The 17,921-nt window shown below is 34.1% G+C and overlaps 1 protein-coding gene across 2 annotated transcripts in view; it reads right to left on the bottom strand.

Moving 5' to 3' along the window:
- The window catches only part of CCDC181 (coiled-coil domain containing 181), a gene marked incomplete at both ends in the record, with an annotated part of 41,730 nt that overhangs the window by 5,342 nt on the left and 18,467 nt on the right, over positions 1-17,921 (bottom strand). Inside the window, 3 exons of one of the 2 annotated variants that reach the window (XM_079697245.1) lie at positions 7,978-8,124; positions 12,631-13,581; positions 16,067-16,186. In XM_079697245.1, the coding sequence (XP_079553371.1) occupies positions 7,978-8,124; positions 12,631-13,581; positions 16,067-16,183 (1,215 nt within the window). Of the gene's footprint in view, positions 1-7,977; positions 8,125-12,630; positions 13,582-16,066; positions 16,187-17,921 lie in introns of those variants that run through there. The other variant, XM_079697244.1, reaches the window with a different exon arrangement.

Here is a 17,921-nt window from a genome sequence, read left to right as displayed (position 1 = left end):
CAAAAAGACATTGATGAAAGAAACTGAAGAAGACACAAATGAATGGAAAGGTATTCCATGCTCATGGACTCAAAAAACTAATACTGTTAAAATGTCCATACTATTTAAAAATTGTCCATACAATCTAAAAATTCATTATAATCCCCATAAAAATTCCAAATTCCAAAAATTCCAAAAATTCCAAAATAGAAAAAAAAATCCTAAAATTTGTACAAGATCCAAATATCCAATGTAATCTTGATAAAGAAGAACAAAGCTGGAATCATCACACTTCCTGATTTTAAAGTATATTATAAAGCTAAAGTAATCAAACACTATGGTACTGGCAGAACAGATACATAGATCAATGGAACAGAACAGAGAGCCCGAAATCAATGCATGCATATATGGTAACTAATTTTCAACAAAGGAACCAAAAATAACAATGAGGAAAGGACAGTGTTTTCAACAAATGAAATTGGTAAAACTGAATTGCTACATACAAAAAAATGAAACTGAACACCTGTCTTACACCATACACAAAAATCAACTCAATATAGATTAAAGACTGTGTGTAAGACCTGAAACAGTACAACTCCTAGAAAGAAATATCAAGGATAAACTCCTTAGCATTGTTCTTAGAAATGATTTTTTGGATTTGATAGCAAAACAAAGACAGCATAAGCAATCATTTTAAAATGGGACTACATCAAACTAAAAAGCTTGTGATCAGCAAAGGGAATCTTCAACAAAATGAAAAGGCAACCTATTGACTGAGATAAAATATTTTCAAACTATATGTCCAATAAGGGGTTATATCCAAAATATACAAGGAATTCATATAATTCAATAGCAAAAAAGAAAAAAACCCAATTATAAAATAGGCAAAGGACTTAAATAGACATTTTTTCAAATAAGATATACAAATGACCAACTTGTACATGAAAACATGCTCCACATCACTCATCATCAGGAAAATGCAAACAAAAACCACCATGAGATATCATCTCATACATTTTAGGATGGCTATTATCAAAAAAGACAAGAGTAAACAAATGCTGGCAAGGATGTGGAGAAAGGGAACTTTTGTGCATGGTTGGTGGGGATGTAATCTGGTATAGCCATTATGGTAAACAGTGTGGAGGTTCCTCAATAAATTAAATATAGAATTATTATATGATCCAGCAATCCCACTTCTGGGTATATATCCAAGGGGGAAAAAAAATTATCTAGAAGAGATATCTGCACTCCCATGTTCGTTGCATCATTATTCACAACAGACAAAGTATGAAAACAACCTAAGTGTCTGTAGATGAATGAATGGATCGAGAAATGTCACACACACACACGTACGCACACACATGAATATTATTCAGCCTTAAAAAAGAAGGAAATTCTATAACTTGCAGTAACATGGATGAACCTGAACCTGGAGGGCATTATTATAAGTGAAATATGCCAGAGACAAATACTGCGTAGCACCATTTACATGTGAAAACTTAAAAAAAGTCTAGTTCATAGAAATGGAGAGTGGTGGTTATGAGGGGTTGGGAGAAATAGGGAGAAGTTGGTAAAAGGGTACAAACTTTCAGTTATAAGGTGAAAAAAGTCTGAGGATCTAATGTATAATATGGTGAGTATAGTTGATAACACTTTATTATATAACTGAAATTTGCCAAGAGAGTAGAACTTAAATCTTTTCTCCAAAAAGGGGGAAGGTGATGTATATGTTAATCAACTTAATGGGGGGAATCCTTTAATAATGTATATGTGTATCAAATCATGTTGTACACTTTATCTTACAATTTTTTTATTAATTATATTTCAATACAACTAAAAAAAAAAAAGACAGATCACACAAACACACACAAAAAGAAATAGAAATTTAAAAGACAAAAATCAAACTAAATTCCCTGAATGAGCTTAACAGTAGATTGGACATTGCCTAAGTGATATCAATGCCAGAAGATAGATCAATAGAAATTATGCAAGCTGAAAAAAGGAAAAATGTTTTAACAAACAGAACCTTAGTAACATCTGAGATAACAGCAAGTATTCTATCATATGTAAAACTGGATTTCCAGAATAATAAGAGAAAGATGATAGGACAGAAAAAAAATTTGTAAAAATAGTGGCCAAAAATTTCCCAAATTTGGTATAAAACATCAACCTACAGATACAAGAAGCTCAGCAAAGCCCAAGTTAGTCAAATTCAAAGAGAGTCACACATCTACTAAACTGCTGAAATTCACAACAGAAAAAGTTTAAAGTAGCCACAGAAAAAACATTTCATACAAAGGGACAATGATAAGAGTTACAACTGACTTCTAATTAGAAACAATGGATGCAAGAAAACCACTGAACACCATCTGTAAAGTGCTGAAAGGAAAAAAAGAAAAAACTGTCAACCCAAAATTCCATATCAAATTTAAAAAAACTTCAAAAACAATCTATTTCTGATAACGATTTAGGATATACATATCGTAATCCCTAAAGCAATGATTTCAAAAATAATTCAGAGGTATAACTAAAAGCCAATAAGAAAATAAAATGGAATATTTTTTAAATACTTGATTAATCTCTGTAAGAAGGCAGAAAAAAGAGGAATAATGGAGTTAAAAACAAATGAAACAAATAGAAAACAAATATCAAGATGGTAAACTTAAAACCTACCCTTATCAATAATTATAATTAAATATAAATGAACTCCTGTTAAAAGTAACAAATTTATAGATTAAAAGATCCAAATATATCCTCTTTGCACAAGTAACTCTTCAAATATAAAGACAGATAAATTGAAATTAAAATATGAAATAAGCTATAACATGAAAATGTTAAACATAAGAAGGTTACTGTGACTTCATTAACATCAGACAAAGTAGATTTCAAGATAAGAGGGACTCATAATGTGAAAATGTCATTCAATCAGGAAGACAAATTCATAAATGCATACACACAAAACTTTTAAAAATATGAAGCAAAACCCAATGGAACTAGAAGGGAAATAGACAAGTACACAATGATAGTTTAACATAACTTTCTCAGTACTTCATAGAACAAAGAGGGGGAAAACAGTAAGGATATAGAAGATTTAAACAACATTATAGACCAACTTCAGCCCATCGACATTAATACAACACAACATCCAAATGTAGAATACAAAATGTATGCAAGTGTCCACGGGGAGTTCACCTAGATAGAGTGATGACATGCATACATATGCTTGCATATGTGTGTATATACATACAGTGCACACGTATCACTTATATATAACACTGACCAAGAGAAGCAAAGCTCATTACAAAGATGGAAAGACATTTTTAGCTATTCTTCCTTAAATGGCAATAAAAATTCCATCACCTAAAAGCATTTTTAATTCAATGTAAAATAGGTCATTCTACAATCTATATATTGTAAGGATATTTTCTGGAAACTATGACTCACATTATAAAAGATATCCCACAGAAGTGACAAGCAAAATACACTTACTATCACAATGCATTAATAAGCCAAATTAATCAACTGCCAAAGTATACTATAGCTCAGCTTCAGTAGAGACAAAGTTCACAGAAGTTCTTCAGAATATTATTTGTTTATGATATAATCTCTAGCTAAAGTTAATTTTTGAGACAGACTTAAAATATAGCAAAAAATTAAAATTCCAAAGGGAAATATATAACCATGATATCTTCTAACCAAAAAATTTTAAATTATGTTCAACGTGGCTCATGTTTTTAGAGAATACAATTCAAAGTTTTATTATCTCTAAAGAGAACACAATAGAAAATTAGGGTATACATTTATTTTTACAAATGCCCAATAAAAATATAACATAAGGCTGAATGCCATGAGGCCTGAAGGTCCATCATCCCCTGGGAAATTATCAGCAGTGCTGTCACAGGGGTTTATCTTGGTCAGTGATTGAAACGTAAGCGCCTCTCAATTTCTTTACTCTTAAATACTACAGTAATGTGCTATCCTTCTAACCTACCCAATCTCGAATTCCTTCACTCCCTCCAAAATCTTTCTAGTTTCTTCTCTATAATTCCCATTCAATAATATAAAGACTTCCAAACATCCCTCATTCTCCCAAACCATTGCTAGGACCCTGGCCTTAAACCTCCTTTCTTACCCAAATCCTGATTCTCCCGTAAGACACAGCTTTTCTCTCTCAAATGGAAGCTGCATTTTTTGCCATACTTCAAGTACTTCAGAGGTCTGGTGAAGAAGTTAATACACTCTTTATTCCTTCATACTTCTTCAGAACTCCTGAAGAGTAGAGAACTTCTTATCTACTCTTAAGTAAAGCCATGCTCCTTTGATATTTATATTATTTGACTATATTACTCTAACAATCTCTGGTCACAACTGGCTCAATGTACCTCTCCATCCTAATCCCAAGTAACACTTATAACTAAATGAATGAGCCATTTGACATCCAGCCTCACAGATTTTTCATTTTTTCATTTTCTACGCCTTTCTTCACTGCACTTGCCACCCACTCCAATAGCCACATCAACATCCCCATCTTTGAAATCACTAATCTTCTCATTCATATTTCCAGTCCCAACCTCTGTCCTGAATACTAGACACATTTCTTCAGTCAATCTTCAACATCTTTACCTGAAAGTTTTGTAGGTACTTCAAACTCAACCATAGAAATGATAATTTCCTTCAATCAGTATCTTTTCTCTGCTCCAGTGAGTGGCACCATCATCCACCAAGTTGCTCAGAAGAGAAACCTGGTGTATTCTCTTTACACCTCATTTTTCCTCACTCACATATCTAGTTAATTATGAAGTTCCTTCAATTAATACTCTAAAACAAATATCACATTTCACATCTCTCTTTCTCTCTCTCTCTGCTGTTATAATTCTAGCCCAAGTCACCATCATTTCTCACCTCGACCACTATATGTGCTTTCTAACTGCTCTCCGCATATCAGTTCTTGCCCCCTCCAATCCATTCACAGCATGGCAGTCAGAGTGATCTTGTGGAACTGCAAATCTAATATATCACTCCTCTGTTTAAATAATCTCAATGGCTTCCCATAACAGGATTAAATACAAAATTATAGACCCCAACATGCCACATGATCTGATTCCTGCTCACTTTCTGGATCCTCTCAAACTCACCAAGTTAGTTCCTGTCTCAGGCATTCTCACATGTTCTCCTGGCTTAAAACAAATTCCTCTAATTCTTGGCCTAATTTCTACTTCTACTTTACTCAACAGAAAAATCTTTCCTGATACACTTATTTGCCTCATTATGATCTCTCATAGCTCCTTTTTTCCATAGCATTCATCACCATTTATAATTATAAATTTGTTTTATATTGAGACTTAAATTTTTTTTTTCAATCCCTACTAGATGAGAGTTATAAAACATAGACTAAACCTATTTTTCTGGGACTTCCCTGGTGGTGCAGTGCTTAAGACTCCATGCTCCCAATTCAGGGGGCTTGGGTTCAACCCCTGGTCAGGAAACTAGATCCCACATGCATGCCGCAACTAAGAGTTCGTCTGCCACAACTAAGGAGCCCGCGTGCCTCAACTAAGGAGCTGGCAAGCCACAACTAAGGAGCCCACATGCCACAACTAAGGAGCCCTCGAGCTGCAACTAAGGAGCCCACCTGGCGCAAATAAGACCCGGCTCAAACAAATTAATTAATTAATTAATTAATAAAAAATAAACCTATTTTTTCCATGCTGTCCCTAGAATAGCATCTGTCATATAGTAAGCAGTTAAAAAAATATCTATCAAATACATGAAAAAATTTAAATTGGCATTTCTTTGACTCTACCAAATTTGTATCTTGCTCTCATATATTATGGACAACTCTATTTATCCATATTATTTGAACTTATTATACATATCCTTTGTCCATTTTTTATTGGAAAATTCAAAAGTTTTGCTTTAATAATATAAATATTAATAGTAACACTAACAATTATGACAATTTAAAAGTCTTAATCAGTTTTTAATGGATATTACATTAAATATGAAGATAAATTTGGAGGAACCCAAATCTTTGTAATATTTAGTTCATTCATCCAGGAATATTATAGGAGTATCATATTTGTTTTCATTTAGCAAATAACTCATATATTTATAATATTTTCCCCCCATCTAGGAATATTATATTTATTTTCATTTACCAAATTCACCTTTTTGGTCCCCTGCAAAGACGCTCCATAGAGGTCTTACACATTCCTGTTCAGCTCAAGGTTTTTTATATATGCCTATATTCCTTCCCCTTTTATATTTTTCTATGAGGTTTTTGCTGGAATACAGAAAGACTATAAATTTTTGTATATTTATAATATAAAAGACCACTTTGCTAATATTTATACCTCATTTCCTTTTCTCTTGATAAATTGGATAGAACTCCCAGAATAAAATTATTATTATAGAGGGGAGTCTTACCTATCTCTGACTTTAATGGGTATGGCTATAGTATTTCCTAAGGTAGTATTTATATTGTAATCCACATTTTATTAGAAATACTTAAAAATAAATTATAATAAATACTAGTAAATACCCTTTCTATATCTTTCAAGATAACCATAAATTGTCCTTTATCTACCTATTATATACTGAATATATTAATAGATTTGTTATTATTGGTCCATAATTTCCTTCCTAAAATAAACCCTACTTGGTTATATAGCACAGCATTATTTTACTATACAGTTGCAGTCAAATTTCTCAATATTTTCTCTTTTAGTTTGTGGTTTCAGGTCTACTACCTTAAAAGGTACCATCCATCCCAAGATTTTAAAAGCTAAAAATTTCTACAAATGGCATAATAAATGTAAATAAATGTAAAAATGTATCATTTTGTCAGCCTAGGAAAACATATTTACAGACATAATAAACAAAGGATTAAAATCTCTAATATACAATGCAATAAGAAAAATAAAACAAAAAAGAAAAGACTATAAATAGGAAATTCACAGAATACACACATTTGTATACAATAATAATGTATATTATTAATTCAAAGAAAAATTAAGAAAATAAACTATGTACAATGTTAGACAGGTTGTGTTAAACATTCACTCTTCCATACTGCTGGAGGGACTATAAACTGATATGACCTTTTAGGAGGTTAATTTTGCATGTTTAACCACTGCTTTCATTCTGGACATCCAATAAGTCATAAATTTCCAAGAAACTCTCCTACAGAATATTGATGTTCTCCTACAGAATGCACATGTTCACAACAGCACTGTTAATTAATAGAGCAGTATTAGAACCAATCTAAATATGTACAAATGAGGAATGGTTTAATAAATTAAGTTACCTCTGAAGAGTAGAATATCATGCACCTATTTGAAAAGAGAGATCTAAATGTAATGATCTAGAAATATGTCCGTGATGAATGAGTGAAAAAAATCAAACCATATAATAATTTTTTAGCACATAAACATGTAAATATAAATAAGACCTGGAAGGATTTGTGGCACACTGTTAAAAGTGGTTACCACTAGGGGATGAGCCTAGAAGGGCTTAGGATTGAATTTTCAATTTTTACTTTATATACATTTTTAAAATAGTATGGATATAGATGATTTTTGTACTTTCTCTTGGGTTCTTTGTATATTTTGAACTTTAAAAAATTAAATAATTTGATGTCTTTGTTAGTTTTCACGTAAGATTTCTATACATCTACTCTCAAGTGAGACCAGTCTGTAGGGTTTTTGTGTGCATTGTCCTATTTAAATATCAAAGTTATACTATCTTAAAAAAATGAATTGGTACCTTTCCCTTTTCTGTGCTATAAATGTTTGAATAAAATAGGAATCATTTGATTTTTACAAGCCTTCTTAGAACTTAATTATAAGTCATCTGCATGTGGCATATTTTGCAAGGGTAGTTCTTGGACCACTTTTTCTACTTCTTCCATAGGTTTTTAGTCTGATAGACTCCCTTCTATAAATAAATTCAGCTTTCATATCTGTATGAACTTGTTTTTCACAGAGAAGTTTTACTTACTCTACTGTTCATGTCTTCAATTTGTTTTGCTCGCTGAATTCTCCTCATTTCTAGGACCTGCTCTCTCTTCTTTTGCAACCATGCTTTAAACACCATGTCATTCTCTTTTCTCTTTTCTTTCTCTTCTTCTATTTTCCTTTGTTCTTCCTGGTGGAAGGAATATCCAAACACATTAATGAAAAATTAATAAAATTATATATGTGTTATCGAAGTAGAGAGATACATTTTGAGGTCTGAAATTAGGATTCCCTGCCCCTAAAAATTTCCATCTGTAAGTTGGGCCTCCCTAAAAAACAGGACCTCTAATTTGCTTAGGGAAAAAAATGAGGACTTTTCAGATAAATTAAATTGTCAAGATAAAGTCTACAATTACATAGATCTATATTATACAACATGCTGTTCAAGAATTCCTTGGATCTCTCCTTCACTTCCTAGTTTACTCTTGGTATTTAACTCCCCAAATTGCAGCTGTGCAAAAGAGAAAAAAAACACCACACTCTAGAAGCACTACATGGGGTCTATAGAAGCACTATAAATGTCTTAAAATTTTTACATTATTGTTAAATTTGCTAATTGTGATACATGGCATTGTGGTTACAAAACAAAATGCTATAATCATTTTCTTTCTGACACGTACAATCATTTCTGAAGTGTACAAGTAGCAATGATGGGCTATCTAGGACTTGCTTTAAAAATACCTCAGCCAGGGACTTCCCTGGTAGCACAGTGGTTAAGAACCCGCCTGCCAATGCAGGGGACGTGGCTTCGATCCCTGGTCCGGGAAGATCCCACATGCTGCGGAGCAACTAAGCCCGTGCGCCACAACTACTGAGCCTGCACTCTAGAGCCTGCGAGCCACAACTACTGAGCCCACGCGCTGCAACTACTGAAGCCCGTGCAGCTAGAGCCCATGCTCCGCAACAAGAGAAGCCTCCGCAATGAGAAGCCCACACACCGCAATGAAGAGTAGCCCTGGCTCGCCGCAACTAGACAAAGCCCATGCACAGCAACGAAGACCCAACACAGCCATAAATAAATAAATAAATAAATAAATTTTAAAAAATACCTCAGCCAAAAAAGGAAGAGATGAAACAAATATGTCAAAGTCTCAATAACTTTTGAACCTGGGTAATGGAGACACAGGGGTTAATTGTACCTTCGTATGTGTTTGAGATTTTTTTTATAATGTTTAAAAATATTTTCAACTAGTGTATAATCATAAGGTAACATTTCTGCTATCAGAAAAATATTTAAGTAATTAGTTAACTATGAGAACAAAATGCACTTTTAAAACTGCATTATTCAACTAATGTTATAAAAGAAAGTTACTTAAACTAGAAGTGAGAGTACCTCACTGGTTTAAGCATATACCAATTATGAAGAGTTATAAAATAGTTACTGGGAACAAAGCAGCATGTCACAGTGGAAATAGCACCAAGCTAGAAGTTAGGAGATCTGATTAACAATCATACTGCCATCATAGTATGTCAGTTTGGGCAAACCACTTAACTCATCTATAAAATGAAGTTGTATTAACAAGCTCTTAAGTCTCTTCCAATACTAAAATTTTAGCATGGAAATAAAGTGAATTATAGAATCCATGTTTAAACTGTTTTCAAATAATGGAATTCAGAGTTCTTTCCTTACATTTTTACAATATAGCAAGCCCTTCTAATTCTTTTTGATTGAACAACATATAGGAAGGAAAGGGAAAATTCTATCCAATTAACGGCATAAAATGTCTTTTAAAATACCAGTATACTATTTTCTAAGCTGTAAAGGAGCTTACATTATATAATATGTGAACTTATTAAATATTAAATTTTATATTTAAGTTCATTTTTACCAAAAGGATTTTGGATGCCTTGCATGAATATAGACAGTATTATAAGACAATTATTTTTCCAGATGGAACATCTGGATTATACAGAAGATATCAGCCAAAGCACAGATACTACAGTTGCCAGAGAGAACAGTGAAATGATGCACTTAGTGTAGAGAGATGGAGTATAGCTGCCCAACCCAGCAAATATTTTGCTGGGCATAAAAAAGGAAAGCCTTGGGCTTCCCTGGTGGCGCAGTGGTTGAGAGTCCGCCTGCCGATGCAGGGGACACGAGTTTGTGGCCCGGTCCGGGAAGATGCCACATGCCGTGGAGCGGCTGGGCCCGTGAGCCATGGCCGCTGAGCCTGTGCGTCTGGAGCCTGTACTCTGCAACGGGAGAGGCCACAACAGTGAGAGGCCCGCGTACCGCAAAAAAAAAAAAGGAAAGCCTTCCCCTGAAACCAACTAAAAATATTTTAAATTCTTAGCACTCAAAGACAATGCCTTCAGCAAGTACATAAGCAAAGGGAAATTTAATTATGAGGATCCTGACATGAGAAAAGTATATCCCAAAACAGAGCGTTTGACACCTAAAAAAGAGGATCAAGAGAAAAACAGAACTATCCATCAGTCATACCGGTTAAAGATGACCATTAATTCATTAGTGAAAAGACAATAAAATTATATAAAACCTCCTGCATAACTTTTACAGAAGTATATACACAAATACACATATAGATGTATATGTGTGTACAGCAAACATATAGTTCAGTTATTCTCAACAAATTCTTTTGTGTTATCATAAAGTTCTGAGTTAATAGATCCTTTTAAGTACCTATTATATACCTGAAACAAGTAAGCTGAGTCTGACTGTTAGAGTTCAGATTTCAGTACCCAAGTAAGCAAAATTTTATTAAGTATGCACCCTTTCAGATTCCTACCTGAGTGTGCTGTAGGTTACACGTTCTTACTAACTTCATTTTTTTATCTTTTTCTTCTAATGTGAGTTTGATTTAAATGCCAGAAATTTCCATGATAATTTCCTACATAAGTAGACAATATACCATTTCTCAACAAATGAAAAGAAAACTGGGATTTTGACTTTGCTACAGACAAGTTGAGGGACTTCAATAAAGTTATTTAAATGATCTAGACTATAGTTTTCTCACCTGTAAAATAATCTTTAAGGTTTCTTCTAATTGTAAGGTTCTATTAACTGTGATTCTGTTGCAGTTTGGTATTTACAGTTAGACATTTTATATGGTTCAGCTTCATGCTATCAGGTATCCAGTAAAACAGAGAACCAGGGCGCTGATTTAGGTAATTTAGAGAAAATCCCCCAGTTTTAGTACCTAGAATTTTCAATTATAAAATACTTTTATTTAAGAGCAAGAAAAAACTCCCAAAATAATAATAATTTTGGATTCTGTATGGCATTTTGGAGACATTTCATTTAGGTTATGAGGTTCTATTCTTAATCTAAAACTAAAACCCCTGAAATCAAGGAACTGTAGTGTTGACGAAAATAATCTGTAATAGGAATAGAAAAGAGTTTTATTCCAGCAAAACTAAGGACTATAGCCCAGGAGACACAAATTCAAGAACCACTTGAATTGTGTTCCACTGGACTACAAAATGGGGGAGGCATATATATAATCAAAAACTGCAAAGTTACATAAGTTGTTTGTCAAGAACCAGGATTGAAGCTGGCAAGAAATAAGGGTGCTTGTTAAGCAAGGATTTGTTGGTATCTGAAATGGTTGGTATCTGAAATGGTATCTCAAGGGGAGACCTTGAGAGCATAAGGCTGCAGCTGGCAGATATTATTTTGGAAAGGTCTGCTGATATACTTGAGCTTGATACAGTTCAGAAAATTCAAGTTCTCGGTGATACAGGAATACATCTGAAACCACATCCACGATGGCCACCCAGTGCCATTTTGGATACTTGGACCATAGTTTTATATCTTGTCAGAACAAAGAACATCAAGCGTGAGAGGGGTACATCCCTTCAAGGTTTCAAAAGAGACAGATTAACATGTACACAGTAATTCAGTATGACCTTGGTGTCTGGGAAGGGAACCTCATCTTTAAAGGAGTATTAGCATTGGTGTCATGGGAAGTGGGGGAGCATTTATCCTATCTTCAAAGTGGACATTCTAAGAAATCTGGTAAATACATTCTTTTTTTTCTTTAATGGTGAAAGCAGATGTACAATGTATGCTTTACAGGCCATAAGACAGGCTGTTCTAGTTAGCATAAAGTTCAAGACAAATCATGTATAAGCCAGAATGACTTCCCCATACCTCAATATGTGAAAAATTCTTCCATCAGTAGGCCTGGAAGATATATGAAATACACACACACACACGCACATACACACACACACACACACACACACCCCAGAGAACATAATCCAGTCCCACCTGTTGCCTCCTAAACCCCAACAAATTTGTGCCTTCATTTTTTCATCTGACATCTGATTTTCACCTACCTCATAACAAGATTACTTTCAGCACTCACTTAACTTCTCTGAGCCTCACCTTTAAAATGAAAGGATCAGATGAAGTCATCACTGAGGTCTCCTCTAGCTCTAACACGGGTCATTCATTACTATGCTTTTGTGATGCTTACCAGAAAGGACCAAGGTAATCATGGTGTTTGTTCCATAAATACAGATGCTTAACACTTAACCACTTAATCTAACAAAAGAAAAACAAAACAAGCAAGTAGATATAGCAAATAATTTGAGAACCATTTCAATTCCTACAGCATTTATAAAACATAAAAACATATTCTACTTTCAATATAATGCCCACTTGTGCTCTCACCTCTCTCTTTAGCTTTTCTCTCTTTTGTTCTAGTCGTTTTTGCAGTTCTTTCTGTCGAGGAGAGAGACAGTATGTTGAGGTCACTGGAGGTACATCTGCAGACCGTGTCCTATGACTAGATTTTCCATTCCCCTTACTTCGATCTGAGTTGGCAGCAGAACCTGGATGAGTCTTGGGGTTGGGTGGTGGCTGAGGGATATAAGCCAGTTGCTCTTCTGTTGATGAGTGAGCAAGAGCATGAATTTTTGCTATTGGCTCTTCTTTCTCGACTCCACTGACAGATAAATTGGGAGATCTGGGTGACAACTGCTGAGGTTCATTTTCTGTGTAATTAGCATTATTAATGGGGGGCAAAAACCCCTGACTCTCAATGTCTTGTAAATTCAGAAGTTCAAACTTTCCATCTCTCTCTACTAGTATTTTCCTATCCTTGTTTTCTTCAGAATTTTCATCAGTAAGCGACAGGAGCACATTTTCTTGTGCAAATTCATTGGAAATACATAACTGAGACAGTTTTCCAGACACATTACTTTCATTTTCAAGATAATTTTTGTAAGTATCAGTGTCTTCCAGAGGAGGAACTTCCAAATCAACTAATTTGTCCTTGAATTTAAGTTTTCGTTCCCTTTTATCATTCACGGGTTCTTGATTTTGTAGAAGCTTGTTGGCTTGTATAATTTTCTCCATAATATACCTCCTTACTTCCTCATCCTCTTCCTCCTCCAGGTCTTGCTGGCTTTCTAGTTTGGATTCCTGTAAAGAGTTTTCACTGTCTGAATCTGATACGGGATCCAAAGGTTGAATACTTTGTACAGAAATGAAGTCATTTCTTCTCGATGAAACCTCATCCTTGAAAGATTTGTCAGGATCAGAAAGCTGCTTGGAGTGTTCTATTTCTGTTTCATTCTCTTTTAAGCCTTGGTTAATATTCTCTTCATTCCCACAAGCCTTCTAGAAAAACAGAGATGAGATTCATTTTCAGTAAAAATTGAGACTCTTTTGTCCATTTATATGTAGACAATCCAAAATGGATTTTCATGCTCATGTAATTTATTTTATAAGTGGGAAAATTTACATGCTTCCTGCTCATACTTCACTCATAATTTTCTAATTCATATTTATGAGCACCCCAAGGGAAAAGCACTTCAGGAAAAATTTAACTCTAAATTTGAATTTGATGTTGCTAAGTACTAGACTGGTTATTTTTTTTTTTTTAATTTTATGCCAATGTATAAAAATGTACCTACAAATAGTACAATATTATTTTAATATTCCTCCCTCTATAAAATGTTCCTCCCTTTACAGTTTCAGAAGAATATATTTTTAAATGTTTTCTCCTTGTAATATTTGTATTTTTCAAAAAGATATCTTTCTCCCCAGGACCATTACAAGGTCACTGCCTTTGGTCAAGTCCTAATAATTTTGAGGTTCCTATAATCTTTTCAGATTAGTATTGCTGCTATTTTCTGCAGGACCTATACCCAAATATCAGGGTAAGTTTTAGCTCTGGATCAGATTCTCTTTCCTCAGCTATCTTCAGAGGCTCCAATAATCTATGTTAAACACTATTATATAACTTGGTCTTACTTTTTTAACAAATGTAATTCCACATGAACCATAAACCAGCACTATCACATCACAAAACCCTGCTCCACATCTGTTTCTAACTAATGGTTTCCTACCTAGCATCTCTCCTACAAATATGTATCCTCACCTACCAAACACTTTGCCCCTAAAATATATAATTTTTTCTTTCTCAGACAATTCTCTCCTCCTGAAAGAGTTCCATGGGAGCTACTTTTTTCTGCTCTCTTCAACCCCTTAAAATTCCCTTCCTCTTTTACTAGCTCAGTCACCATTTCTAACAGCCTTCTCTTCCTAACCTGCACAACACTGCTGGATGTCCAATAAGTAAATAAACTTGGCCCCCTAAAATGACTACCAAACAACTAAGACCAACTAAGATCTCTGCCTTGTAATTTTTCTTTTTAGCCATGTTTGATTCTCTGGCTCATTTCTATAGTATCTGTTTCCAAATTCTCCTTTAGCTTTCACTTCTTTGTAAAACCCACTACAATAAAATCATCCCCCGACCCTCAGCCCTGTTTCAACCTCTGTCATCCATTTTTCCTACCAGCCTCAAGGGAAAAAGTGATTGTAATAATCCACCAGAATGAGCAAGACTCATTACAGCACTCTGTTTTGACCACTGCTGTATCCTCAGCACTTAGAACAGCCTCTGACACATGGCAGGTGATCATTACTTTTTGTTGAATGAATGAATAAAGAAATAAAACAATGACTTATCATTATCACTTCTCTAATTCTATTACCCTGTACTGTGGCTCTCACACTCTTCTAGTCATGAGACCTTGGTTCAGCATTATTGCTCTGGGTATCTCTACCTCTACTCATTTTGATTATTTTTTTGTTAAAGATGCATAAAACTCCCATGTAAAAGTCATCTTGGAAAAGTCTTCACTTTTGACTCTGTTGCCATTTCTAAATATCATCTATCCCATCTGTCTTCTCCATTGCATAAGAAAGCAAAAAGGAACTAAGAGACCGTTGTGATGTAAAACCTGCTGCCTTCATTTCCTCATATTCTTTTCCTTAACTCTCTTAAATCTGGCTTCTGTTGTAACTACTCTAATCAATGCCCCTCTCAAGTCACCTTTTCTTATCCCCATCTTGGTCCTTTTCTTTATTACTTCCCTATTTATTGACAATAATTATATTATACATAATAATTACATATTATCTATTGTAATACACATATATAATATAATTAGTGTCAATACATATGCATATATATATACACACATATATATTATATATGGATACACATACACACTGTATATATGTAAAGAGAGAAAGAAGGAACCTTCTGTGAACCAGGAACTGGTTCATTTTCCTGGACTTCCCTTCTACATGTCTGATAAATAGTACAGAATCATGTTTAATGGATCCACTTTTTCCTACAAATATTCCTATGGCTCAGTCTTTAAGCTTTTACTTTTTTCCATATACTCATTCCCCTAAAATTCACTCTTAAGGTTTCCAATATTAGCTGAAGACCATGTTTTTGAGGATTTGTTTTATTTTTCATGTATATTAAAAGAATAAACCCAGGATTTTACCCAGGTTCATATAAAGTAGAAATTAACTGTATTTGTTTTTTACTTTTGATGCAATAAATTATTTATGTGCTAACGTAATCGCTGTTCTCTCATTAATTAGCCCTATGCCTTAGGACGTTTAAACTCTCCATGCCTCAATTTTCTCATCTCTAAGATGGGGATAATTACACTTGTTCTATGTATATCAAAGGAATTTTGTGAGGTTTAGATGAGATAATATATGTGAAACTCCTCAAGAACTACAAAACACTTTGTTAATATAACTACTATGAACTCTGTTGGCAATTTATATATACCTCTATTATGCTGGCACCACTTTTTTCTTTTTCGTTAATCAACGATTCCAGGTCCTTTTCAAAGTCATCTTCATATTCTCCACTATCTTTTGAATCAGTTTCTTTATTTTCATCCATTTTCTGTTTGTTAAAGAATAATGTTATAAGATTAAAAGAGATAAGGTGTACGTCATGTCCACTTTAGGGGTAGTATGGAGTATGCTTAATTAGCTTACCTTTAAGGTTAAAGGTAAGCTAATTAAACACAGAAACACAAATTATGGAATGTTCAGAATAAACATATCAGCATACCCTAAAAGAGAGACTTACAAAGGCCAGACATTTTCTAGGTGTACCACTCCTAACAACCATTCCACCTCGCCGCAATTCCTGACACCCTATTTACAAGGAGACTAAAAAAGGTGGATAAGAAAACTATCTGAGGCTTAGAGAAGGATTTTCCACATCCCTACCAATCATTAAAACTCCTTGTCCAGGTACGAGCTGATGAATCAGCTTTTTAGTCTCACTCATTCACATTTTCTCATATTCAAATAAAAACAATTATATTAATTCTCAGTTTCTCAATCCTTCTGGTAATTTATATAGCATAATTATAATTTGTGATCTGAGAGCTTTTTTTTTAACTATGTAACAACTGACTCTCAGTTATAGTAAATACTAATTTCCAGAGAAGTCAAACTGTTGTCAATTCAAAATAAAATATATCTTTTCCATAAAAAACGAACTGTGATGCCTAGTACTATCTGGAAGGCAGTGACAAGAAATAAGAATGTCAGATGACAGTTAATAAATGTTTGTGAAAATGGTGTAAAACTTTTTATTAAAATACCACTCAGCCATTTTTACAAAAAAACTAAAGTTATCTGCAAATTGAGGTCAGTTCCAAGTCCTAATTTTTTGCTCCATAATTTTTCAAATAGAGGAAGTATTTTAATCTTTACCTATAACGTGCCTTTATGTGTGTGAGCATAACATTTATATGTGTGAATATGTACTGCAATTTTGACAAATATTTGTTGAACACCTACAATATTCCTATAAAAATTATAAAATATGCTCTTGAGGCCTGATACAGAAGACAAACATAAACAAAATACATAAATTTAAAATGTAGATAAAAAACATAAATTGAGGGCTTCCCTGGTGGCGCAGTGGTTGAGAGTCCGCCTGCCGATGCAGGGGACACAGGATCGTGCCCTGGTCCGGGAGGATTCCACATGCCACGGAGCGGCTGGGCCTGTGAGCCATGGCCACTGAGCCTGCGCGTCCAGAGCCTGTGCTCCCCAATGGGAGAGGCCACAATAGTGAGAGGCCCGCGTACCGCAAAAAAAAAAAAAAATTGAAAATGTAGATAAGTGGGAAAAAGGTACATTATAAAGGACTGTGGAAAGAAGAATAAAAAAGCAACTAACTCAGTTTAAAATTGGAAATATCAAGGAAAAATGAGATGGGTTTTGAATAATGAGTACGAGAGTTCATCATCTATCCCAGACAAGAGAACAGCATGAGAAAGAACTAACACAGAAGTGCATGGAATTTTCCAATGTGGCCTGAACATAAATGTGTTCCTGGAGAAGGGTCTAGAAGAAGTGAGAAGGCATCAGTTTGATGTCATATTTTCTTTTCAAAAAGAAAATGGTTGAGGGAAAATTGTTTATGTAGATCTAATTGTCATGAAATAGCCAAAGGTAGAAATATACAGCAATAATCTGCATACGTTCCACTATTGACTTAAACAAAAAGAGCAATGCTCTATAAATATACTTAGAATTTTAGGTCCAGTTTCAAAATAACTGTAGAAATATGATCTTCAGGGCCCCAAACACCTGGGACCTTGTTTCTATACCTGCCT

This window comes from Hyperoodon ampullatus (genome assembly GCF_949752795.1).
Source record: "Hyperoodon ampullatus genome assembly, chromosome: 2".
Classification (NCBI taxonomy): domain Eukaryota; kingdom Metazoa; phylum Chordata; class Mammalia; order Artiodactyla; family Ziphiidae; genus Hyperoodon; species Hyperoodon ampullatus.
The sequence above is the reverse complement of the archived record's forward strand: the minus strand, read 5'-3'. Positions and strand labels throughout refer to the sequence as shown.